This window comes from Notothenia rossii, assembly GCF_949606895.1.
Source record: "Notothenia rossii genome assembly, chromosome: 3".
NCBI classification, from domain to species: Eukaryota; Metazoa; Chordata; class Actinopteri; order Perciformes; family Nototheniidae; genus Notothenia; species Notothenia rossii.
The window spans coordinates 40,112,045-40,137,394 of NC_136901.1; the positions used below are offsets into that span (position 1 = coordinate 40,112,045).

Below are 25,350 nucleotides of genomic sequence, written 5' to 3' on the forward strand. Positions count from 1 at the left end.
AACTTGTTTCAGTAACTTATGAAATGAAATGACATTACTGAAAAAAAGCACAGTAACTTAGTATTTTACATTAATTGCATTATTATAGATTTATTATTTTGGAGGTGGGCCACATCAAGCTCCGGGTTCTGCACGTGCGCTTCACTTTGCATCGACCAATCGGCTCACTTCTTCCCCAGTGTGAGTGGGACGCGGGTACCCGTCTACAGAAACGAGCCTGTTTGCCATCCTCACTCCAAATTGGTGCAACGATCTCCCTGCTGATATCAGGACAAGGGTTTTCAGCGCTTACAGTACTTTTAATACTTATCGGCCTTTGTTCATGTATGGATACAAAAATTGAAACTGACCATGTGAAGGTTTAAGAAAATTCAGTAAAACTTGTGCACATTTTTTATATTTGACTAGAAACCCTTTCTCTTGTAGCTATATCAATTGTTAATTACATGTTTGTTATCACTATCCTTCTTGTAGAAGTTGGCAGTAATAACTCCGTTTCAGATAAAGTGTTCTGAAACAATTATAAATATAGACATTATAATGAATATATAAATATAATTAATATTATTAGTGGATATTTTTGCCGGACAAGTTTCTCTCATTTGTTAGAAAGTCAACAGGGCAGTGTGTGTTTGCTGTGTATAGGATATTCTTAGCAACAATGGATTCTATATCCATCATGATAGAAATCTTTGACATCTGAATTTCAATATTCAAATGTTTGCCCAAAGGTGGCTCAAAGAGAGCAGAGACCTCGTGGATATCTGAGTCTTCACCAGCACATTGAGAGAGACAGAGAGAGAAGCAGCTGACAGGACGACTCAGGAGAAGTAAGTGTGATTCTGTTCAGTCATTTTCATATTTTGTTTATTTTTGAGAAAGATATTCTCCTTCAGAGTATTTTCCAAAGGGGAGGAACATTTAATGAATCACATATCAATCAGAAGTAATGAAATCTAAAACCCTTTTATGTTCATTTATTCCCTTAAATAATTTGTTTCTCTTGAAATCACTTGGAATCTTTCATGTATTTGTATTAAAATATCAATATTTCATTTTGAATCATAAAATGTAACTAATGTTCACTTTAAAAAAAGTTGGCACTCTACCAAGAACGCTGGACATTTATAATGAAAACTAAATATTTAGTCTGAGTCTAGTGGATATTTTGTTCACCTTTCAGGTTCATGTTCCCGTAAAAAAACAATCATAACAAGTCAGTGTTGTTGTGTGGCACTAGACAGTTATTGTTTAGTTTGCAACTGGTGTTTCATTGAAATTAGACATTTTCATGTGCTACAAATACATTTTACGGTCAAGTCAAAGTCAACTTTATTGTCAATCTCAAAATATGGTGGGAGGGGGGAGAGGTGGGAGAGAGGTGGGAGTTTAGCCTCCTGACAGCCTGGTGGTGTGTGCCTGTTACTGCTGGTGGTGCTCAGAATTTGCATTTTCTTAACATGAACTTCCTCATTAAACTGCTGCACTGAAGGGAGTGGTGCAGTCTGTGTTTCTGGTAATTGGACTGACCCATTAGGTTTTTAAAATAATTTAAATGTAACTGACATCATTTATAAGATTAGTAAATGATCACTGTACACTAACAATATTGGTTTCATCTAACAAGACAAATGTCATCACTGTATTGAACTCTATTGTTAAGGTGTTATAGTTACTGTTGAAGTTTGATGCATCACATTGTTTGTGTTTTATTCAAATGAGATATTTTCATGTGCTAAAAAAAGAAATGTCACAATGTGAGCCTGTTCGTGCTGTTGATGCTCAACATTTGCATTTTTCCACTACAGATTTGCTCCCTCATTTGTTGTTTCATCTAACAGAGCAAAGATGCAGTGGAGTCTGTTTGTGCTCATTCTGATGGGTAAGTGGATTCTAAATTAAATCACATCTGGAGTCATGAAACAGCTCACTCTCAATAACATTACAAAGTTAAGACCCCGTTAAGATAAAGGGGACGACGTAAGAGGTGGGGGTGATTCTAGTACTCATGAGTTTGATTTAATGATCAGATGCTTGTCATACTGTCAGCTCCATCACTGCAGAGTTGTCTCTGTTTTTAGGTCAGTGTTCCTTCTTCCCATGTCACCTCTATGAGTACCACTTCATTCGAGAGGGAAAGTCCTGGGAGGAAGCCCAGAGTTACTGCAGAGAGCAATACACTGACCTGGCCACAGTGTCTGACATGAGAGACGTGGAGAGACTGACTAACTCTCCACAGACAGACGCCTGGATTGGACTGCACAGCATATCAAGTACCGAGAGGTCGTGGCACTGGTCTCTGCCGGGGGTGGAGTTCAAAACATCTGAGACAGATTGGGGGACAGGTCAGCCGGATAATGGGGCTACTGAGGAGAACTGTGTGGTGATAAAAGATCAACAATGGCACGATCACCCTTGTATGAATCACGTTGGGTTCATCTGCTACAATGGTGAGAACACATATCTAATGTTGATATTGTGTGTTAACCTCATGTCATACTGTGTAACAATTTTGAAAATATAATCACATGTATTTTTCTGATTACATTGTTAAGACAAGAATATATTAAATATAATTGTTTGCTTTTCAGTTTTATATAACATTAATGGTAAATGTCATGATACAATTCTACACATTTGAAATACATTGTGTGTATACGACAGTGGTCAGGTACAGGCCTACTTGTAATGATGCAATGTAACATTATTAAACGTAACACTTTAATAGACTTTAAACTCAAATTGTGTTAATCTTTTCAAATGTTTCCACCAATGTTTTTGTAGGAAAACACATTTATTGAGACTAATTCACTTGTAAAAATGTGTAGTCAATTGTCTCTCTTTTTTCACACAGAACCAAATCAAACATACCACTGTAGAACGGAGACCAAGAGCTGGCTTGAGGCTCAGAGCTACTGCAGAGAACATCACACTGACCTGGTCAGTGGATTCAAACAGATGAATTCAACAGAATTCAAGAAAAAACTCAAAGGATTGTCAAATCCAGCTAACTACTTGTGGATCGGCCTGTTCAGAGACACCTGGAGTTGGTCAGATGGGAAGAATTTCTCTTTCAGACACTGGGATCTGGACTCATCTAAAGATGAAGCCTCAAAGACTTGTGCTATGACTACTTCAAATGGAAAATGGAGCTCCGACACCTGCACAGACAAAAAACCCTTCTACTGCTATGACGGTGAGTTTTGAAGAATCTTTAAAAGTATTTTAGTTTTTAGTTATATATTTGTACACATATGTTAAATATCCTTTAGTGGAGACTGACAATTATAAAACCATGAAAGAGCAGAAAGTAATGGATATCATTTGGTCTTGTTTTTGTCCTCACCTTTTTTATCCTGGCTTTTACAAAAGGTGCCACGCCTTAGTTTTCTTTATCAATGGTTTTCATACTATTTCTATATATTGTACTTGTGTTTTTAGAGATTTCTATTTATTATAACAACAAATGATGATTGCATGGTGCTATGTTATTGAAATTCATTGTTTTTCAATAAATGAATAATCTAAGTTAAAAAAATATCCATTTCAATTACAGACAAACTGATCCTGATCAAAGAGAGTAAGACTTGGGATGAGGCCTTGGATTACTGCAGAGAGAACCACCGTGACCTGGTCTCCATCACTGACCCTCACCAGCAGAGATGGGTCCAAGAGAAAGCCAAGATGGCCGACACTGAGTTCGTCTGGCTGGGAATGCGCTACACCTGCACTCTGGATCTGTGGTTCTGGGTCATTGATCGTCTGGTCTGCTATGACAACTGGGCCCAACAAGAAAAGACAAGACAAGTTCATTGTGACTTGGCTACAGCCATGAAGAGAGATGGGGAGTGGTACAAAAAGGCTGACTATGAAAAGTTTAATTTCATCTGCGCTAAGTAAACCCATTGGTATATTTACTGCAACAAGCTCACTCTTCTCTAATATGTATCTGCTCTCTGGGTTTATTGAATGGCTCTAGTTCAAATATAGAAATCACAGCCTGAAGAGGGGAGACACTAAATTACTAACAGATTACTAGCTGAGGTTGAGAAAAAGGGGTGACACTAAATGTAACATGTGCCTCTGTGAACATCTGAATTACTTTATGATATGGACTTGTTGTAGTAGTTATTGATATAATTCATGTATATTTATCCTCTCAAAGTGTGAAACCTGTAATCTTTGTGACGACCCCTGCTTCACTGCCTATGCTGGTGTGGGTGTGCCTTTGTGTGTGGGTGTGTGTGCTTCTCTCTCCCTGATTGTATCCAGGTGCAGCCTCTCTCCAGGTGCTCCCAATCTGATCAGCGCCTCCATAAAGGGTCTAAGTAGGCTGCAGTGGCTCTCTCTCTGCCCGGGGGAACGTAGGAGGAAGAGCAGCCCGGAACAGCTATCCTCCTGCATAGAGCTTGTTAACCCTATTTGGTGGTCGGTTGTTTTGGGGAGTGTGAATAAACTCCTCTTTTTTCCGTACTCACGTCGTCGTCTCATCGATGCGTTTGTTATGGCTGAGAGCCAAGCCGTGACAGCTGGGGGCTCGTCCAAACCGGTAAAATAAGCTTGGGTGCGTGTGAGTTCGTTCGTTATTTTGTGTGGGGTTTCTCCTGATAGGTGGTAGCGACGGTTCCCTTGGGACCGTTGTGCGGGGTGTTAATGTTGTGGTGAAAGTGGCTGAAGCTTCGGTTTGGGGGCATGGCCGTGGTCGTAGTATTTTTGCTAGCTTGCTAGTCGCTTTGCTCGGCCAGCGGTCTTTAGTGCATAAGTACCCGCCGCAAGTAACCACATGAAGACCAGGGAGGAGATTAGTTAGCGGGTGTCGTAGTTAGTGGGGAAACTCCAATCAGTTTTTTTTTTTTCTCTTTTCTCTCTTTTGTCTCACTGTAAACTCGGTGTTGCGTTGTAGTATGGCGGAGGTAGACGCGTTTATCAGTGCTCCCTCTCAGGAAGCCCTTGAAAATTTCTCAATGGAGCAGCTGCTCGTTATTGCGGAACATTTCTCGGTGGAAATCGTTGGCGATAAGAGGCTAAAAAGCACTATAAAAACCTCTATTGTGTCAGTATTACGTGAAACTGGTGTGCTTCCGGAAGTCAACTGACACAGTGGAGGTTCCATCTTTGTCTGAGTTTTCGGTGTTACTTACACACCATGAGGTGGGAGAGGAGCAACGTCAGGATGCTTCGCTGAAAGGCCTTTTTGACTGTGCTGTGCCAGTGGCAGAGAGGGAAAACGCTTCAAGTGGATACATGTTGCGTAATAACTTGTTGTTTAGGAGATGGAGGAGGGCTGTTGATGGTGCAGGGACTGAGGTTTTCCAGCTGGTGGTGCCAACTAAGCTTCGTCCTCTTGTCCTGAAAGTCGCACATGATGAGTGTGGACACTTTGGGGTTCGGAAAACATATTGGAACATCCTGAAACACTACTTCTGGCCACGTCTTAAGACAGATGTGTCGCAGTATATTAGAACATGTCATGTGTTTCAGCTGACAGGGAAACCGAACCAGAAGATCAAACCAGCACCACTACAGCCGATACAAGTGGTAAGTGAACCATTTACACATCTCATTGTGGATTGTGTGGTCCCTTTACCATGTTCAAAGTCTGGTTGCAAATATCTGCTGACTGTGATGTGTCAAACCACTAGGTATCCAGCGGCTTATCCTTTGAGGTCGATTACAACTAAGGCGGTGGTTAGGGCCTTGTTGCAGTTTATCTCAATATTTGGTATTCCTAAGGTCGTTCAGAGTGATCAAGGCTCCAATTTGAATTGTTGTTGTGTCCTATTATATGTTTATGAGAAAAAATATATAAAAAGACAAATCTATAATGTTTTGCTTTTCATAAATATTTTACGTTATGGTTGAAATGTGGTGATGGTTATAATATGTGTATCACTATTTTTGTCATATTTCCCTAAATGGAGTTTTAACTGGATGTTTAATTGTCTAAAACTGAATAAACGATCTGACCCAAAAACAAGGTGTGGTTCTTTCATCCACTGGCTTTAAATAGTCATGTTTTACATTTACCTAAGAGGTGATTATTGGACAGTAGACACATATATAATGTATGGGTATGTAATCGAAAACAAATCAAATGAGGACTGTGTTTGAGTTCACTGAGATTAGATTCTTGATTTAAGTAAACAGGAATTAGTCATAGAAGTGGAAGATGTTTTTGTTGTTGTGGTTATCTTTCAACACTAGAGGACGCAGTTGAGCTCACCTGTTGGTGCCTTCTGTCGTTGGGATTTGCCCACTATAAGAACACATGTATTTAGATCTTCCAAACAATTTAAAAATAACTTTCAAATAAAACATTTGCTAAATAGAATTTATTAATTTGACAATAAAAATATTTTAATAACCATCTATGGCATGAGTTTTTATTTTTGGGGTAGAAATATCTGTGGTGATCTAGGGGGTCCGTAATGACATATCCATCATAATGTGTGGTCCTGTGGGTATCTGTGCAAGTGTGTGTGGTCATTCTAATTCAAGTGTTATCGTATGCTGAAAGCATTTGGATTTCCTTTTATTTTAACGAGTGGACCAAAGCTGGCATTAGCGCATTCTCAAAGTTCAACTTTTCGTGAATATGAATGTACCAGTTGGGCTGCTTTTACGTGTTAGGAGAACACAGGAAGGAAGTTGTGAGTTATTTTGATCTTGCTCTCTTTAAGTTAAGTCAAAGGCTTTGTGTTATACATGAAATATACAGCAGGTGAAACATGTATTCAGGCCTCTTTATCAGATTAAGGACATGAAAACACAGATGCCAGACTGTATTAAAAAGGTGGACACTGTGACGGTTGCCATCAGTGGCGTTTTCTCCCGGAGGCCAAGGGAAGCCAGGCTTCCCCTGTTTTTTCTGATTGTAGTTATAATTTAAATAAATAAATAAAAACACTTTGTTTTGTTTCGGTAATTCTCCTTTGCTGTGTGTTCCTGCCGGACCGTCTCTCCGTCTCTCTCCCATTCTCATTTAGTATTTTACAAAGAGTGAAACAGCGCCCCTCTAGATGTTATGGTGAAACAGTAGATTGCATTCAGTGTTGCGAGAGGAGGCCAGCCAAATCTGGCTTCCCTTGGTGAAAAAAAATGGAGGGATTGACCAATCAGATGAGGCCCACGTCATGCCCCTGCCAATCTGTGATTGGTCAGGGCCATGCCAAGGGAAGCAGGCCGCCTCCGGCTTCCCCTGGAGGCTGGCGATTTGATTGGATTGTGAGGCAAAATCCCTTTCCTCACAATCCAATCAAATCGCATCGACATCAGTTTTACTACGTAGTACTGTAACTGTCATCACCGCCGTTAGAAATGATCAAGCAAATGAAGCATGATGGAGGGAGGAGATTCGGCATACTTAATTAAGCATAACTTCACTAAACTTCCGCTACAGCAGCAACTAAAAATTAAAGCAGATGAAACTCCATACAAATGACATTGAGAGCATAGCTCGTTGTATCCAGGATGAGACTGATAAAGAAATAAAGATTTGTCCTTTCATTGCTGTACAAGTGGATGACACATCAGACATCTCCAATAAGTGCCAACTCACTATCATAATCTACGTGAAGGAAAAAGGCAGTGTGTGTGAACGTTTCCTCTGCTTTTTTGATGTCGGCTTAGAAAGAGACGCAAAAGCTGTAACATCAGTTGTCATGAGAGCCATCGGGAACTACAGTCCAACAAACAAATTGATTTGTCAGACTTATGACGGAGCTCATGTCTGCATGAGCGGACAGCACGGTGGCGTTCAGGCTTTAGTGAAAGCACACTGCCCCAATGCGCTATTCATCCACTGTTATGCTAAGGCACAAACAACATTCAAGCAGCCAAACTGTTTTTGGCCAATCTCGATGCCTTCCACAATTTTTTCTCACGTTCATGTAAGAGATCAGCACTACTGTCTGAAGTTGATCGAGCTGTGCGTGTACCAGGGGGTTCTGCTGTGAGGTGGAACTTTAAAAACCGCGCAGTAGGAGGCCATCCATGAAGGACGCGGGTCGCTCTGTATCGCTTTTGACAGGATAATGACAGAGCAGGGATGGGACAAAGAGACCATTGCACAGAGTGCTTCCTTGAAGCAGAAACTTGAGGATTTTGACTGCATACATTAATAAGAAATGCTTAAATTAATAAGACGAGAGAGTTTCAGCTGGAGAGTGCGTGCGGACCTGTCGGTCAGATAACAGGCGTGTAAAAGTCCTGCATCTGTATGATACAAATGTGTGTAAAATGTTACCGGGCGCTGAAATCACTCATCTGGTTACGTTATTGACCACCCCCCCCCCTCCAAAAAAATTGGCTTCCCCTAAATGTTTCCCCACGCCACGCTACTGGTTGCCATGGCAGAGTTATTCAAATAGGAGAGAAATGTGGGATAGGTCTGTTTAGGTGTGCTGCAAACCATAGCGTGCACTCATTTGACTTGTGATGTGTTTGCTCCTAAGTCAAGTAAGAGCAGTCTTTGTTCTTGTTGTGGTGTTTTGATATGTTCATGTAAATGTGATGTTACTATCACGGGAGCCTTCCTGTGCCACACAGCGACTGCCCCAGTGCTCTGTACATGGCCTGGCTGGATCAGTCTGTAATCCCTACTGTATTATGTATATTTATATTCAATATTTTACTTTAAACCTGATCTGTGAAGCTAGATAATTACCAGTTAAATAAGTGGTTGTTATCACTATCTTTCTTGAAATCAGGCAATAGTTTCCAATCGTTCCATATCAAGTCTTAAGTTTTTTTTTAAGGAGTCCCACACTGGCTTACACTTGGTCCTATTTGTTTAGAGAAATTGTTTTCTCAAAAGTATCTTGTTTATGCACAATTATTGCTATTTACTGATCTTGATATACTTTAGGATAATTCTATTGAATAGTTATTGGTGTATAAAATGACTGCACATTTATTTGAATATCCTTGTTCAATAACATGTACTGTATGCTATTAAGAGCACTAAACTAAACTGGAGTTACCGTGTGGAACTTGTAGCTTCTCCCAACCAGTCATCAAGCAGTTTACATCCATGTCTGTCCAACATGTCATTCCAGGTGACAATACGCAAATGGTAGTACACTAATACTCCTCTTCCGTTTAACACTCAGGAATATATAACCTCAAGATGTCTAATTCAGACTTTTCCGACAACGAACCTTTTTCGAAGGATCTTGATCCTGGCTCCGACGTATCTCCAGAAATAGCTTCCAACTCCTCAAGCCACTGACGCAGCCGCGGGGGGAAAAGGTCAAGGAAGGCGAGTCCTCCACGAGCTCGCTCGTCTAAAAAATCCATCCTTTCCCAGGCTCACCCCAGCGCCGACCAGCCCGGGAGCACCGGAAACCAGCCCCTCACGGACGGTAGTTTAGCAAACACCCTGCAATCTCTGGCAAGCTCCTTGCTGCTAATCGACGCTCGCCTCCAGTCCATGGAAAAGGGCCCTGCTGGAGCTTCAACCCCCACCCACTGACCACCCATCATGAATTCATCTGATCTGATATGTGTGATTCCACTGACCAGGTCAGTGTGATGTTCTCTGCAGTAGCTCTGAGCCTGAAGTCAGTTCTTTGGTTCATCAATTACAAAGTCTTTCTGTGGCCCTGTTTCTGTGAGAATGAAAATACACATTTTACAAGTTTTGATGAACACTATCTCACTTAATTTTTCAGATTGATGAAAGTGTTTAGTAAAATAATGTAGATTGCATAATCAAAAAATAATAATAATAATAATAGATTTAATTTGTTAGCGCTTTTACAGGTGCTCAAAGAATCTTTACAGATAATAGTAAAGAGAAAATAAAAGAGAAGAAAGGAACAACAAATAAATATATAGTTAAAGTTAAATAATACAAAAACAATCACACATTAAAAGCCAGATTGAAGAGGTGAGTTTTTGTGAGTTTTTTTGAAGGTGGTGTTAACTGTGTTCGTTATTCTCCCGACCAGGAGAGAATCTTTAAAAGGAGACTAAATGGAGTCTCTGTGAAAGTTCAATTGGGTACTTTAATTAAAAAAGGCGCGGGTTGGTCACAAGCATGATATTGTTCAGTCAGACAAACAGCTGTGATCCGCTCCTCGATAGGGAAGAGAAGAGAATGGATCTCTCCTCCGGTGCTGTTATACGTATATCCTCTGCTGGCTCCTCCCCGCCAGCCGGCTCGCCTCGTCTCCAATGTCCGTTATTGCATTTAAACAGAGGATAGGTTCTTTTCACATTCAATATATGCTTAACACGCCGTTTTTCCTCATTCTCTTTCATCACTTTTCATTTAACACATTCTAAACGCCGTAATCAATACTCTAAACAATACTTCTCGGCTCGTTTGGTTTCCGGTCATTCCGGATGTTGTCACATGCTACTCTCGTCTGTAAACAATAATGTATTCAAATAAACTGTACCTTCATTTAATATTCAGCATGGTAGTATCTCGACATCTATAGTTGTAGTGTTAAGTCAGTAGGCTTCGGTTTGCACCACTCTATATCATTTCGCTACTAAATTCACCTCCTCAGGAAATCGTATATTAGCCACATGCTAAATGCTAACCGTAGATGAAGGATTTTCAGAATAAAAGCTTAACTGCTTGTGCACAAGAATTTCTGGTTTTTCAGTATAAAAGAGCATTAAAACTGACGGCATGTTTAAACTACATTTCCCCATTAAAACATTGATTTTAATTTCTAACAGTCCCTCCTTACACACCTAAAAGGTGTGTATAATACTGAAATCAATGAGTTCTTCATCTGAACTTTGCATATTACATATCTCATATTAACAAACATACAATCAAATGGAATGGTTTTACAGCCGGCTTTACAAAAATAAAAAATAAATTCTTGTCTGTGTTCAAACAAAAGTTTTCCCTTGTGCATAACTTCTAGTGTTTACATTCAATATCATTCTTCAAAATAGCAGCAATGGCTTGGTATCAGAACATTTCTTCGTCCCTCCTTTCACAGAAACCGTTCTCATACCACGCTCAGTGTTAAGGCACTTGTTTTTACAAAGTGAAAAGAAATAAACCATTTTAGAATAGCAATAAAATAGTAAAGTCAAATAAAATAGACCATCTTGGTTGTAGTGTAAAATAAATTGGAGCTTAAAAATATACTATCTTGGAATAGTATAAAATAAATTGAAAATAAAAATACACTATCTTGGAATAGTATAAAATAAATTGAAATAAAAATATACTATCTTGGAATAGTATAAAATAAATTGAAATGGATTGGTTCCATGGTTTCATTTTTGCTCACTTCTTATGATATCATTTAAAGAATCACAGCGGCTGGACATTCATCGAACAATCTCATCTCTGAACATCCATATCATTTAACATCATTCAAACTAACTCATCATTTTCATCAACATCTGTATATGGGGGTGGATTGTCCTGTTCTACTAACATTGGAAACTGTCCCCCCATTTGATATTGACCCCTAGCATATTCCTGGTTGAGGGCCCCATTAATCAGTCGGTTTACACAAGCGCGGATGCAGGTTGAGAAACAACAACTACCCAGTGCCAATGTCACGATCACACCTGAGACAGAGATTAGTCCATTTAGTAAAAAACCCTAAGTACTTCCCCAGCCAACCATCCAAGAAATCCTCGAGGGGGTTCTTCTCTATCCCACTGTTGTCTGCTAACTCCATGAGTGAGTCCTTTCAGAGCCTTGGTTACCGATCCATCAGGTGAGGTATTGTTTGGGATGAAAGTACAACATAATGTTCCAAACATTTTGCATACTCCCCCTTTTTCTGCCAACAATGCACCCATAAACGTCATGGCCTGTTTTGTCTCGCAGCTCTCCACATACAACCACATCACACACATCAAGACTGACTGTAACCGCTTCACCTCTGGGGATGAGTATTTCTAACCCTTCCTCCTGTCTCTCCGCTGTTCTTTTGGTTCTGGGGATAAATGGAAGTCTATCAAACACAGTTGAAGGTTCATTAGTGACATTGGCATTTTCTACGAGTGCACGAATGGATTCGGGCTCTTCATGATGCTGTATCCCCTTCCCAACCAGGAAAATGCCAATTGTGATGAACAGAGCTAACAATGATATTACGATTCTTATCCCTTTGGTGCCCCTTAATTGTTCTGACTTCTTGAATGGCACTTCATCAATTTTACCCATGGTTATATCAGTTCCAGGGTTTTTTTTTTTTAAATAATGAAAGCAAAAATAAATATATAGAAAATAATAAAACAAAAATATTGGACTCTTTTTTGAATGGTAAAATAAATAGGTCTCAGATCTAAAACAAGAATGGTTATTCCGTTTTAGTATTCAATCTACAAAACCTAAAGACAATTCGTCTTTTGAGCTGTTTCTATCTTAATATCTCTTGATTTGTTATTTGTTTTGTTCCAGCTCTGCCAAATCAGTACTAACTTCCGAGAGCTTTCTGGAAGGTGCCGGTGCAGGGCGACAATGTGTCAGGTGGTGCCAATTTGCTCCTTTTTTACCTTTTATCCGGAGAGCGTGTGAAGTTCTTTCAACTACTTCCCACGGACCCGTCCACCTGGGTTCAGCCCACTTTCTTTTGTGAACTTTCAACCTCACCCAGTCCCCCGGCCGTACAGGAGTCTCTTCTGGTGTCTCGTCTGGTGTTTCTGCAGTTCTCTGAACCTGTGTAGACAAGACTTGGATAATATTACTCAGAGCCCTGACATATTCATCCACTTCTATTTGTCTGATGTCTAAAACTGGGCCAGTCCCTCCTTCTCTAGGAGGCCCAGGCATTGGCCGACCAGTTAACAACTCATGGGGTGAAAGATGTGTTTTAGCACCCTCAGAAGATCTCATTGACATGAGTGCCAGAGGCAAAGCATCTACCCATTTCATGTTTGTGCCAAAAATGACTTTTGCTATTTTCCCCTTTAATGTTCTATTTGCTCTTTCTACTATACCCTGAGATTGTGGGTGGTATGCTGACCCAAACTTATGAATTATACCGAAATATAACTCAACTTCCTCCAAGTGTTTGCTTGTAAAATGTGAACCATTGTCTGATCTTATTATCCTTGGCACTCCATAACGGGGTACGAGTTCTGTTTTGAGCCATTTTATGACTGTCTTTGCGTCTTCTTTTTTGCAGGGAATGGCTTCAATCCATCTCGTATAACGATCTATCATTACTAACATATATCTAAACCCTCTGACCACATTGTCTGCTCCCATGTCTGTATAATCAATACAAATGTCTTTGAATGGGGCTTCTGGGACTGGATATCTTCCCATTGGGCACTTATATGGCTTTTTTACATTGAATGCATTGCACGTGTCACAGTCATTAACGAAGTTTTCAACCATGTCCTTCATGTAGGGATGCCACCACTGTTGTTCAATGTCTTTTGTTGTTCTTGCTTTGCCTACATGAGTGGGACCATGTGATTGTTCTATTAGCAGGTGGCATAACTTTGCAGGTGCGACTAAACGGCCGTCGTGGGCGCTCCACAGGCCATCTACTTCCTTTGCTCCCTTCTGACTCCATTGATTCTGTTCATACACTCCAGCATATTTCTGCATGTCTTTGATGTGTTCAGTGGTTAACTCCTCTTGACTATTAGCCTTTGTACATATCATTTGCTTGCTGTACCCTCCTGCCTTCTTTGCTGCCTTGTCTGCTGCATCATTTCCTCTGGATATTGCATTGTTCAATATTTGATGTCCTTTGCATTTCATTACTGCCACTTTTGCGGGCAACAGTAAAGATGTCAGCAGGAGTTTTAGAGCTTCGGCATGTTTTACTGGTGTCTTAGCAGATGTTAGGAACCCTCTTCTGATCCACTGTGGTCCGTCTATATGCACTGCTCCATAGGCATATGCTGAATCTGTATAGATGTTGACTCGTCGTCCCTCTGCATGCTCCAAGGCTTTGGTGAGTGCCTCTACTTCTGCCAGTTGGGCCGGACATGTTTGTTAAACCACTTTGGTATGTTATGTGTGGTTTCAACAGACTGGTCTGAATCTTGATTTTCCTGATTGGGGAAAATGTGAATGCCTGTGAATTTATGAATGCTACTACTCCATGGGCTGTGTTTACTTTCAATGGGTGGCACATTACCACATGTGCAGTTTTCTCAATGACTTTTGCTAGTGCAGCTAGGTGTCTTGCACATCCTGTCTGGCCCAGTTCTATATTGTCTAGCTTTGAGCTATGGTACATCAGTACCTGTCTCACTCCCCCTTTTTTCTGAAACAGGACTCCATTGACTACTCCACCTGATTCAGAAACATCAAGGCAAAAATCATCGTCATAATCCGGAGTGGAAAGGTGTGCCGCTTGACTCAGGGCTTGCTTCGTCTTCGTGAAAGCTTCTTCGGCCAACAATGTCCACTCGAGAGTGGCTTTTAGATTTCTGTTTCCTGCTTCTGCAATTATGTGTCTCAGTGGTTGTGTCAAATCCACATAGTCAGGTATGTACGTCCTACTGTAACCTGTCAGGCCCAGGAACGCAAGCATTTGTTGCACTGTTTTGGACTTTGGTTGGGAGAGGATGGAAGTCCGTTGTGCTGGTGTCAGAGTTAGACTGTTTGAGGAAATCATCCTTCCCAGGAATGTAACTGTTCTCCTTGCGATCTGTGTTTTTTCTCTCTTCACCTTATAGCCCACATTGGCCAGTAGGATTAGCAATTGTTGTGTCACAGTCAGACATGTTGCTGCATCTGGCCCGGCTAGCAGCAAATCATCAACATATTGTATCAAAATTACTCCCTCCGGTAGGTGCAATGCACTGAGGTCTTGTTTCAAAGCACTGTTAAATAGTCCTGGGCTATCCTTGTAACCCTGTGGCATCCGATTATAAGTATATCGCTGTCCTTGGTACGTAAAAGCAAATATATCCTGGACTTTTGGATCTAATGGTAAGCAAAAGAATGCATTAGCTAGATCTATCACTGTGAAATATTTGTGACCTGGATTAAGATTTTGTAATGCTACATGTGGATCGGGAACAGGAATATTAGCAGTTTTAGTGACATTGTTGACTTCTCTCAGATCATGGACCATTCTCCATCCCTTGTTTCCAGCTTTTGGTACCGGCAAGATGGGAGTATTCCAATTTGAGCCGGTGTGCCTGATTACTCCAGCCTGCAACAATCCTTGAATGGTGTTTCCTATCCCATCTATTTGTTCTTGCTTCAATTTGTATTGCGGCCGCCAACATGGTTTGTAATTTTCCACCAGCTCCACTGAGACTTCATGATTCACTAATCCAACATCGTAGTCTCCGGTGGTCCAAAGATGTGTAGGCACCTGCATTAGCATTTCTTCTGTGTCCGGATGGTTTGTGTGTTCTCGGCCATGATCTCTGTCCAATTCTTGCTTCTCCAATAGTCCTCGTTCCTGGCTGTTGTTCCCAATCCTCCACATTGTCTGGTCTATTGATCGCCACAGAAAAGGTGATTCTGTCGCCATCCATTCAGTGTTCAATGCAGTCTTTATCATTGGACCCAATGATCTGGACTCAGCTCCTATGGTCATGGCGAGTGTGACATGAGGAACAGCTTCTTCAGATAGATTGTACCATTGTTTTTGTTCTGGTGTGAGTTTTACCGCTGCTGCTACACCCTGTTGTCCGACGTAGATGTCTGCCACAGTCAAATCTTCCATTCTTCCCTCTTTATCTTCCATCCATGCATCTTGATATTCTTCATCTGGTCGCCTAAGATAATTGTACGTACAATGTAGAGGATCTTGCGGGGGCCCATAGGGTCCTAGTGTATTTATCCATGGTTTCCAGGCCATGTATGTTCTTTGGACATGTGGAGTATCGATTTCAGTGGTGATCAGGCGGCTCCAGTACACAGTGGTTGTGTCATTTTCTTCGCCGTTTTCTGGATTTGCTGCCATCATCATGATTCTCTGTTGTCCGTCGTATGTCTGGTGGAGTGGTATCTGGCCTGGAAACTGGATTATCAGCCCATCTGGTGTGCATAGAATTCTCGCTCCTGATTTTACGAGCAGGTCTCTCCCCATCAGATTTATGGGACAGTTTGGGGCATAGAGGAAAGGATGTTGCTGCTTTCCAATTTTTGTGACCAATGGTAATGTATATCTCTGTACATCAATTTTTCCCGAGTATCCAACTGTTTTGAGGGTATGATTTGAGAGTGGTGGTGGTTTTCCCTTCAATCTTGTCAAACAGGAAGCTGTGGCTCCTGTGTCCACCATCATTTCCACCTTCTCCCCCTCAATCTCACAGGTGACCATTGGTTCATCTTGGGCCGGAATTACATCACCTGTGATTGGATCCTCTGGGCCTCCTCATACATATGGACCACTCCAAGCTGTCAGAGGCATCTGGTTCATGTTTGGCACCCCTCCTCCTCCTGGTTGTCCCTGAAATCCTCTGCCTTCACTAGGCCCTCCCCTCTGTTGATACTGTGAAGGCATGTACATGGGTGCTTGTGGCTGTAGTTGGACAGGGGTATACACAGGCGGTTGCTGTGCTTGGGGATGATACTGTTGTGTCTGGGGCTGTTGAAATTGCGTAGGGTTGTATTGTAAAGATGGTGGTGGGTTTTGTGTTTGTTGATTTGGACAATCTCTAGCCCAATGGCCCGGCTGACTGCATAAGTAGCATCCCTCAAACCGGAAAACTCTTCCTCTGCCTCTTCCTTGGAAACCTCCTCTACCTCTTTGTTGGTTCTGCATCTGATTTTCTGGCACTATCTGAGTTTGAACTGTTTGAGGCGTCTGCACTTCTTTCTCTGTTAGTATGACTTTTGCTGTTACAGCTGGCATCTGCCTTGTCAATTTCTTGTTTGTATTAGCTTCGTTATCTTTCTCAGCTACCTGGATCTTCAATAGTCTTTTCGCCAGTTTCTTTGTGTCTTCATCGTCTTCCACCATTGTTTCCTGGTATTTGATGTCGTGGTGTATGAGATTTAATCTCCATTCTTCTGGGAGTTTAGCTTCCAATCCCACGACATCTCCCAGGCTTGCCTGCACTGATTTGGGAAGGGCTTTTATGACTGCGTTCTTCCACAGCATTATGACAGCTGGCGAAGTGTCATGTCGTTCTCCAGTGCAGTCCTCCCACACTCCTTCACATTTCTTCAGGAAGGCATGCATGTCTTCCCCAGGCTCTTTTCTCAGGCTGTTGAGGGCATGTAAACTGCGTGTTGTTGGGTAAATGTGACGAATGGCAGCCCAATACCTCGACCGGATTTTGTTGAATGAAATATCATCTGGAGAGTTGGTGCATTTAGCCTTGGAATCCACTGCTCTTGCCTCTAGTCTTCCCTCTATCCTTCCAAGCAATGCCCTCATGTCTCCCAAGCACAGGTGGTCTTGGACTGTGTATTTCTCCAGATCATTCACCCACTTCTGTCCTCCTTGGGTGAGTGGAGGTAGTTTGGCCAATAAAGATTCCATGTCCCTGTGAGTCCATGGTTGGTAATCAAATCCTCTTCCAGCCGCTATCAATGGCATGGAGGTATGTACTCCTGTCCTGGTTCTTTGAGAGGTCTTGTTTTTTTTAGTTTTGGGGCATGTCCCAGAGTAATGTTGCTCATTTTCATCACTACTAGTATTCTCAGTAGGAGTTGCAAGACTGCGTTGTTGATGTGATTGTTCATGATATGGGGAGTGTACACTGGTTTCCGACTGTGCACCGTCGTCATCTTCCTGTCCTTTGGAATAGTCAGGAGAGTAGTTTGTTCGGCGTGTTGTTTGTGATTGTCCCCATGTTTCTGTTATTTGTAGTTTTCTTTCTTCCTTTTCTTTGTCCTGTCCATGTTTTTCTACCATCATCTCCCGGAATCTCTCCTCTTCTTGTTGTCTTTGTTTGTCTGTCCTCATCTCCTGGAGTCTTTCCTCTTCTTGTTGTCTTTGTTTGTCCTGTTGCACTCCGGACTTTTCCTGATCATCCATTCCTGTGTTTTTTGGTAGTAGCAGAGAGAAAATCGGCATGTCCGAACCTGCCATAGATGATGCCTCAGCACTGGGAGGTTTCTTGTTGGGCCGGAATGACATAGGTGTTCGTAATGTGTTTTGCGGAAGTTGATGCTGTCTAGTCATGTCCTTCAATTCTTGCATTTCGTGTTTGAAAATCTCCCGCAGCTGGTCAGATTTACTGTGTAGCATTCTTACTTCATAGTCCAATTCTTTAACACTTCTTTCTGTGGGGACATCGTCGAACTTCAATATTCCTCCTGAAACATTAAAAGTTGGGGCTTGTACTGAGGCTTGAGAGAACAGTTCTGATTCCGTTATGTAAGGAGGAGGTTTCTGAGGCAGGTCTGGATAGAGCTTTGGAGTTTGGATTATTGGAACTTCTTCTATTTTTTCCGCTGTGTGTTCCTGTTCTAGCGGATTTGGTTTTTTAACGACGTACATGTTTGCCGTCCCAGTTACAGAACACTTTAAATGGAGCATCAGACTTGTAACATGTACTTTTCTTATCTCCGCTTTGTTCATAGCAATCTTTGCAGGTCCATACCAGGAGGGTTGTCCGGCTTTGATCCATGCTTGTTGCTCTCGCAGGTATTCAGCATTCTCATGGTCAATTACAGATTTTCTATGGGCTTTCGTTGGTTCAGGCTGATTATCTGCTGGAAACAGTCCTCTCGTTTGCCACTGTTCCAACAGTTTCTCATATTGGGTCCATGTCTTCCGTCTAAGATTTGGAACTGTTGTAACATCTGATCTGATTTTTACCCTTTCCTTAATATCTGCAGTTGTGCATGGTTCTGCGTCTGGTCTCAACTTAGTGTCTTTAAGTGACATGTTCTCTTCCTATTCGAATGAAATTATGAAGTTATCAAAGATTGAAGCACTAATCCTCCGACTAGCACCTTTGTTCCTGATTTTAATATCGTATGTCATCCGATCTTAACTTTAAATCAGGTTTTTTTTTTTTATTTTTTTTTTTAAATATGATTAAAGTAAATTAAAATATAAAATTTGTGAAAATTCTAAATTGTTTAAAATAAAAATTTGTGCAAATTTTAAATTGTTAAAAATAAAAATTGTACAGTGTACAGTATGGTTTTGACTTTGAAATATGAAAATAGAAATCTGCGGTAAAAATCTAAATCCACTGTGTACAGTGCATACCGACGTTTATGAAATTATGCAAATGTCTCAACTTGTGTTAGCTTCAATAAAGTGGTGTTTGAATATTCTACAGTCTAGGTTATGTTATTATGTAAAGTTTCTCATCTTATAATTAGAAACCACTTTGCAATTCTATTCTGGCGATCAAGCTTATGTTTATTTATAACACTTAAAATTATACTTCACATGGTATGGTGTTTCTTCTATTTGTGTAATAATTCTGTACTACCACCAGAGTGCGCTATTTTAATTTCCTAGCTTAATCCACTAGGGAATAGCTGTTGTGGTGTGTTGTTTTTTAACAAGGAGAAACTTATTTTCCTTAAAAGTATCTTTAAAATAGGAAGAACATTAAACCATGGTTAAACAACACAGCACGTAACCGCCAAAACACATTTGCAAGCAGGAATATTTCAAAAACCGCCAAAACACATTTGCAAGCAGGAATATTTCAAAAACCGCCAAAACACATTTGCCAGCAGGAATATTTCAAAAACCGCCAAAACACATTTGCCAGCAGGAATATTTCAAAAACCGCCAAAACACATTTGCCAGCAGCAATACTTCAAATCTTTGAAAATACAACAATCCTTCCCTCTAATATCCAAAAATTGATTCAGCCTTCTAGTTCCAACTGTGACAAGAAGTATTATTCGTTCTTCACAAGATGGAGGTCAGGAAAATGCCTCATTGGAGTGAAACCAGCTGCATAAGAACAAAGAAAGGAGTGCTTTGAATTTGCATTTCACGAAATGGCGATTGCCCTGTCTTTGTTTTTCCACATGTGGGGTGTAAACAAGATGGCACCCGATTATTTCGCACTCTGACCTGTAGACAAAGAGATTTGTCCATGCGGCTCTCAGGTGGGAGTTTAAACAATGGCTAGGTGATCTTTAAACGAACCGTAACAAAGTAAACCACTGGTGTGGTATTATAAACCCTGAAATACAAGCCAAAACAACACTTAGTTTAAAATAACAACATTTCTATCTAGTTTACTATGAAAAAATGGGCTACTATGAAAAAATGGGCTTTATCTTATTGATATCATCACTTAAAGTTAGGAACCCTTACGCACTAGCTATAAACCTGTTCACGTAATATTTGACTTTATAGTCGACTATGGGCTTTATCTTATTGATATCATCACTTAAAGTTAGGAACCCTTACGCACTAGCTATAAACCTGTTCACGTAATATTTGACTTTATAGTCGACTATGGTTAACTGTTGCTATTTGGACACGCCAAACCGGGACCAATATGGAGACCTATCAGCCACTGATAATAGACCGTCGTCTTATTACTGCACTGCTGTTGTAATTCCGATTACCGTAACCCACCCGCAATATTTTTTTTAAACAGAACAGTTTTAACCACTGATAAAGGCTTAGACCTTAACCAAGCCTTTCTTGAAAAGGAATTTCTTTAAAGCACTGACTTCGGTCTTAACCCTGAGTTGATTCACTATGCCCCGCTGGTTTTCACTTACTCGGCCCTTAACCGATTCGCTATGTCTCCAGATCTTAACAAAAATCGTCAAATGGGCTATATACCCTTACGTCATAGGCTAACTAACTATTAACGTAACAAGAGACACCTAATTGAAAGCAGCAAGGCACCTATCCGAAGTACAATGTCCACACACTATATATTTAAAATTCAACACCCACACGTGGTTAATAGCATGCAGGGTTAATGGAACAAGCAACCCTGCTTGTGACAAAACAACGCCTCGTGGTTTTAGAGTGATTATTTTATCAATTTGGGTTGTTTTAACATTAAAATGCACAGCTATTTTCAGGATCAGCCGGCTGCCGTCAAACACACAAATCTAACTTTGCCTAGTTTAACTAGTGAAGAATCTTTGTCATAACAGGCATCTTCTTACCGATTGATGAATGGCTGCAAGCGTCTCCAGGAAACAGCCGGTTGGTTTTTCTCTCCTCGGTCAGCGGGATCACGTCAGGGAATTCACCAGATTGTCAACTTTGTTCGTTATTCTCCCGACCAGGAGAGAAGCTTTAAAAGGAGACTAAATGGAGTCTCTGTGAAAGTTCAATTGGGTACTTTAATTAAAAAAGGCGCGGGTTGGTCACAAGCATGATATTGTTCAGTCAGACAAACAGCTGTGATCCGCTCCTCGATAGGGAAAAGAAGAGAATGGATCTCTCCTCCGGTGCTGTTATATATCCTCTGCTGGCTCCTCCCCGCCAGCCGGCTCGCCTCGTCTCCAATGTCCGTTATTGCATTCAAACAGAGGATAGGTTCTTTTCACATTCAATATATGCTTAACACGCCGTTTCTCCTCATATTCTCTTTCATCACTTTTCATTTAACACATTCTAAACGCTGTAATCAATACTCTAAACAATACTTCTCGGCTCGTTTGGTTTCCGGTCATTCCGGATGTTGTCACATGCTACTCTCGTCTGTAAACAATAATGTATTCAAATAAACTGTACCTTCATTTAATATTCAGCATGGTAGTATCTCGACATCTATAGTTGTAGTGTTAAGTCAGTAGGCTTCGGTTTGCACCACTCTATATCATTTCGCTACTAAATTCACCTCTTCAGGAAATCGTATATTAGCCACATGCTAAATGCTAACCGTAGATGAAGGATTTTCAGAATAAAAGCTTAACTGCTTGTGCACAATAATTTCTGGTTTTTCAGTATAAAAGAGCATTAAAACTGACGGCATGTTTAAACTACATTTCCCCATTAAAACATTGATTTTAATTTCTAACAGTGGTGAGGTCGGTGCAGTCTCTGATGGGTTGTGGGAGTGAGTTCCAGAGGGAGGGGGCAGCGACGGAGAAGGCTCTGTCCCCACAGGTCCGGTGATTGGTGCGGGTGGGGATGGATAGGAGGTTGGCTTCTGTGTTGGCAGCTCCACAGTGGGAGAAACCAGTAAAACGTGAAGCATGCAAGTTACGTCGGTGCAGGGGCGGTGCTGTTGCAGCCTGATGATTTGGGTGTGGATAAGCCAGTATGTTTCTTTTCAAAAAAGTTTATCAAACATCAGCTGAACTATTCAGTGATTGAAAAGGAAACGCTAGCCTTGATTTTGGCGTTACAGCACTTCAGTGTGTATGTTGGCTCGGTACCGGTTGTGGTCTTTACGGATCACAACCCGTTAACCTTTCTCAGTTCTCTACAGTGCCCTAACCAAAGGCTGATGCGCTGGGCTCTTTCCATATCAGTTATGAAAGGACATTTACATACAGTAATGGAAAAAACCCAGAGATGGGAAACGGAAAGCTGACTGTCCAACACACATGGTTTAAAAAATGCTGAAAGCTACACTGATGAAAAGTTTGGAAATAATGGTTTCATCTTCAAAAGAAATACAATTAATATTAAGCTGATGTCCCGACGGTGTTTAACAACAGGGGCAATACATTTTGAACTAATTAAACCCAAATATCCTATCTTCTTTTATTTGCTTTACAGTCCAGAGTGTGTTTGTTTCGACCCATGGCGAAATATGAACTGAGTCATTGCTTTGTAATCAGCTTCATTTTACTGTTATTTTTATATATTTATTTATGTTTTTTTCAGTTGTATTTTAGTTTTTTCTTTACTTACCTATACCTTATGTACAAATATGAGGTTTAAATTCTGAGAAAAATGCCTCTGTTAATTAAATAAGAAGAGAGATTAATCAAATAAAATAATGTAACGTCCACACGGTTCCGTTGTGTGCTTCCCATTCACTTTTAATGGGGTGACGTCACGCTTTGCCGAACTGCATTGTGGGTCCGTTGTGGTTCCGTTGCTTCGCTTTGCCTCCGTTGCTCGCTTCGAAAGTTGAGAAAAGTTCAACTTTTCAAGCGTTGACGAAAGCGCCAGCCAATCAAATCATATGCCATTACAAGCGCTAGCCAATCAAACCGCGTGCTTGTGTGTCCAGGGTGGGAGATGTATGGTTGGTTGACCCTGGAGCACGCCTGTTAAATAAAGTGGATTTTATACGGTGTTTTTCCAGTATTTTATGAGCCCTCAAAGCATTTTACATAAACAAGTCGGCATTCACCCGTTGTCACCCATTCATACAGAGGCAGAAATTAACATTCACACATTCAAGCACCGTTCAGTCTTACGTCCCAGAGGGGTTTCTTGGGGGAGAACGGAGACAATAACATACAACACCAATACATTGAGGCAGTCGGAATAGAAGTATTTGCAGTGGTGGTCCTATACTAATTGTACTGGCGGGGCCGTGATGGGGCCAATCCTTTAATGAGAGGCACATTTAAAGGTGGGGTATGTAATTTTGGAGAAACCAGCTCGAGTGCGCTAGAATTTGAAAATACACAACTGGGAAAAATCTTCCACTTCCTTCCAGAGCCCCTCCTCCAACACACAGGAACGTGCACATGACCAATGAGGGCACGAGATAAGTTTGTGCACAGATGGAAGGCTGACAGGCAGGTAGGCCATCCAGTTACTTTAGCCGGCTCAGATGATTGGTCGTGAATTTTACAGCGCCACGGCTTCCACAGATTACATTTTTTAATGTTTTTATTATCAAAGCATTTCATATATTCATTGCTATCGGGATGTTAAGAATATAACAAAAAGTGTTTCTGAAATAAATTACATACCCCACCTTTAATGCAGGAAGAAGGAGATTTAAAATGTTTGTGTTTAAAGTCATAGCGCATAATAAAGCATAAAATACCATTATTGGTGTTTGATTAAGTAACAGAGTTTGTGTCAATGACTTTGTTATCATTTTATTTAGTTGTTTTAGTTACTTTGGACCAAGATACAGAAGAATAAAATAAGTTTGGGATAATAAATACATTATTTATCAAAAACTTTGTTTTTATTGTATTTCTTAATATTTGTTGGGATTTGTTTAAGTTACAACATTTGTTCCAGTAACTTACTTATTCAATTATATTACTGAAAAAAAGCACAGTAACTTAGTATTTTACATTAATTGCATTATCATATATTTTTTATTTTGGAGTCGGGCCACAGGGGGTCCAAGCTCCGCGTCACAGGCCCCTGTTTGCCCCCCCCCCTAGAAGTGCCCATGCCTACACACAATACAAGTTTAAACCACACACTCCTTCACGTGCGCTTCACTCTGCATCGACCAATCGGCTCGCTCCTTCCCCAGTGTGAGTGGGACCCAGGTACCCGTCGACAGAAACGAACCTGTTTGCTATCCTCACTCCAAATTTGTGCAACGAGCTCCCTGCTGATATCAGGACAAGGGTTGTCAGCGCTTACAGTACTTTAATACTTATCTGCCTTTTGTTCATGTATGGATACAAAAATTGAAACTGACCATATGAAGGTTTCAGAAAATTCAGTAAAACTTGGGCACATTTTTTACATTTTTATTAGAAACCCTTTCTCTTGTTGCTATATCAATTGTTAATTACATGTTTGTTATCACTATCCTTCTTGTAGAACTCGGGCAGTAATAACTCATCGTTTCAGATAAAGTGTTCTGAAACAATTATAAATATAGACATTATAATGAATATATAAATATAATTAATATTATTAGTGGATATTTTTGCCGGACAAAGTTTCTCTCATTTGTTAGAAAGTCAACAGGGCAGTGTGTGTTTGCTGTGTATAGGATATGCTTAGCAACAACGGATCCTGTCTCAACCATGATAGAAATCTTTACATCTGAATTTCAATATTCAAATGTTTGTCCAAAGGTGGCTCAAAGAGAGCAGAGACCTCGTGGATATCTGAGTCTTCACCAGCACATCGAGAGAGACAGAGAGAGAAGCAGCTGACAGGACGACTCAGGAGAAGTAAGTGTGATTCTGTTCAGTCATTTTCATATTTTGTTTATTTTGAGAAAGATATTCTCCTTCAGAATATTTTCCAAAGGGGAGGAACATTTAATGAATCACATCTCAATCAGAAGCAATGAAATCTAAAACCCTTTTATGTTCATTTATTCCCTTAAATCATTTGTTTCTCTTGAAATCACTTGGAATATTTCATGTATTTGTATTAAAATCTCAATGTTTCATTTTGAATAATAAACTTTATCAAATGTTCACTTTGAAAAAAAAACATTTTGATAATGAAAAACATGTCCACTAGACTCAGACTTTACCAAGAACGCTGGACATTTATAAATAAAACTAAACAATCTGAGTCTAGTGGACATTTTTTACCCTGAGTTTTACCTTTAAGGTTCATGTTAGGTTTTTAGAGCTTTGTGGGCGATGTATGCAGCCTGTCCCGTAGACATTACTCAGGGCTGAAAAACCCACTATTGTCC

At 40.6% G+C, this 25,350-nt stretch overlaps 1 protein-coding gene across 1 annotated transcript; it reads left to right on the forward strand.

The window, feature by feature from the left end:
* The first annotated feature begins 791 nt into the window (after positions 1-791).
* Positions 792-5,966, forward strand: LOC307033515 (C-type mannose receptor 2-like). The gene is made up of 5 exons (XM_079672028.1): positions 792-830; positions 1,842-1,882; positions 2,082-2,450; positions 2,855-3,196; positions 3,557-5,966. The coding sequence occupies exons 2-5, from the start codon at positions 1,849-1,851 to the stop codon at positions 3,898-3,900; spliced, it is 1,089 nt and encodes a 362-aa protein (XP_079528154.1). The 5' UTR covers positions 792-830; positions 1,842-1,848; the 3' UTR covers positions 3,901-5,966.
* The last annotated feature ends 19,384 nt before the right edge of the window (positions 5,967-25,350 follow it).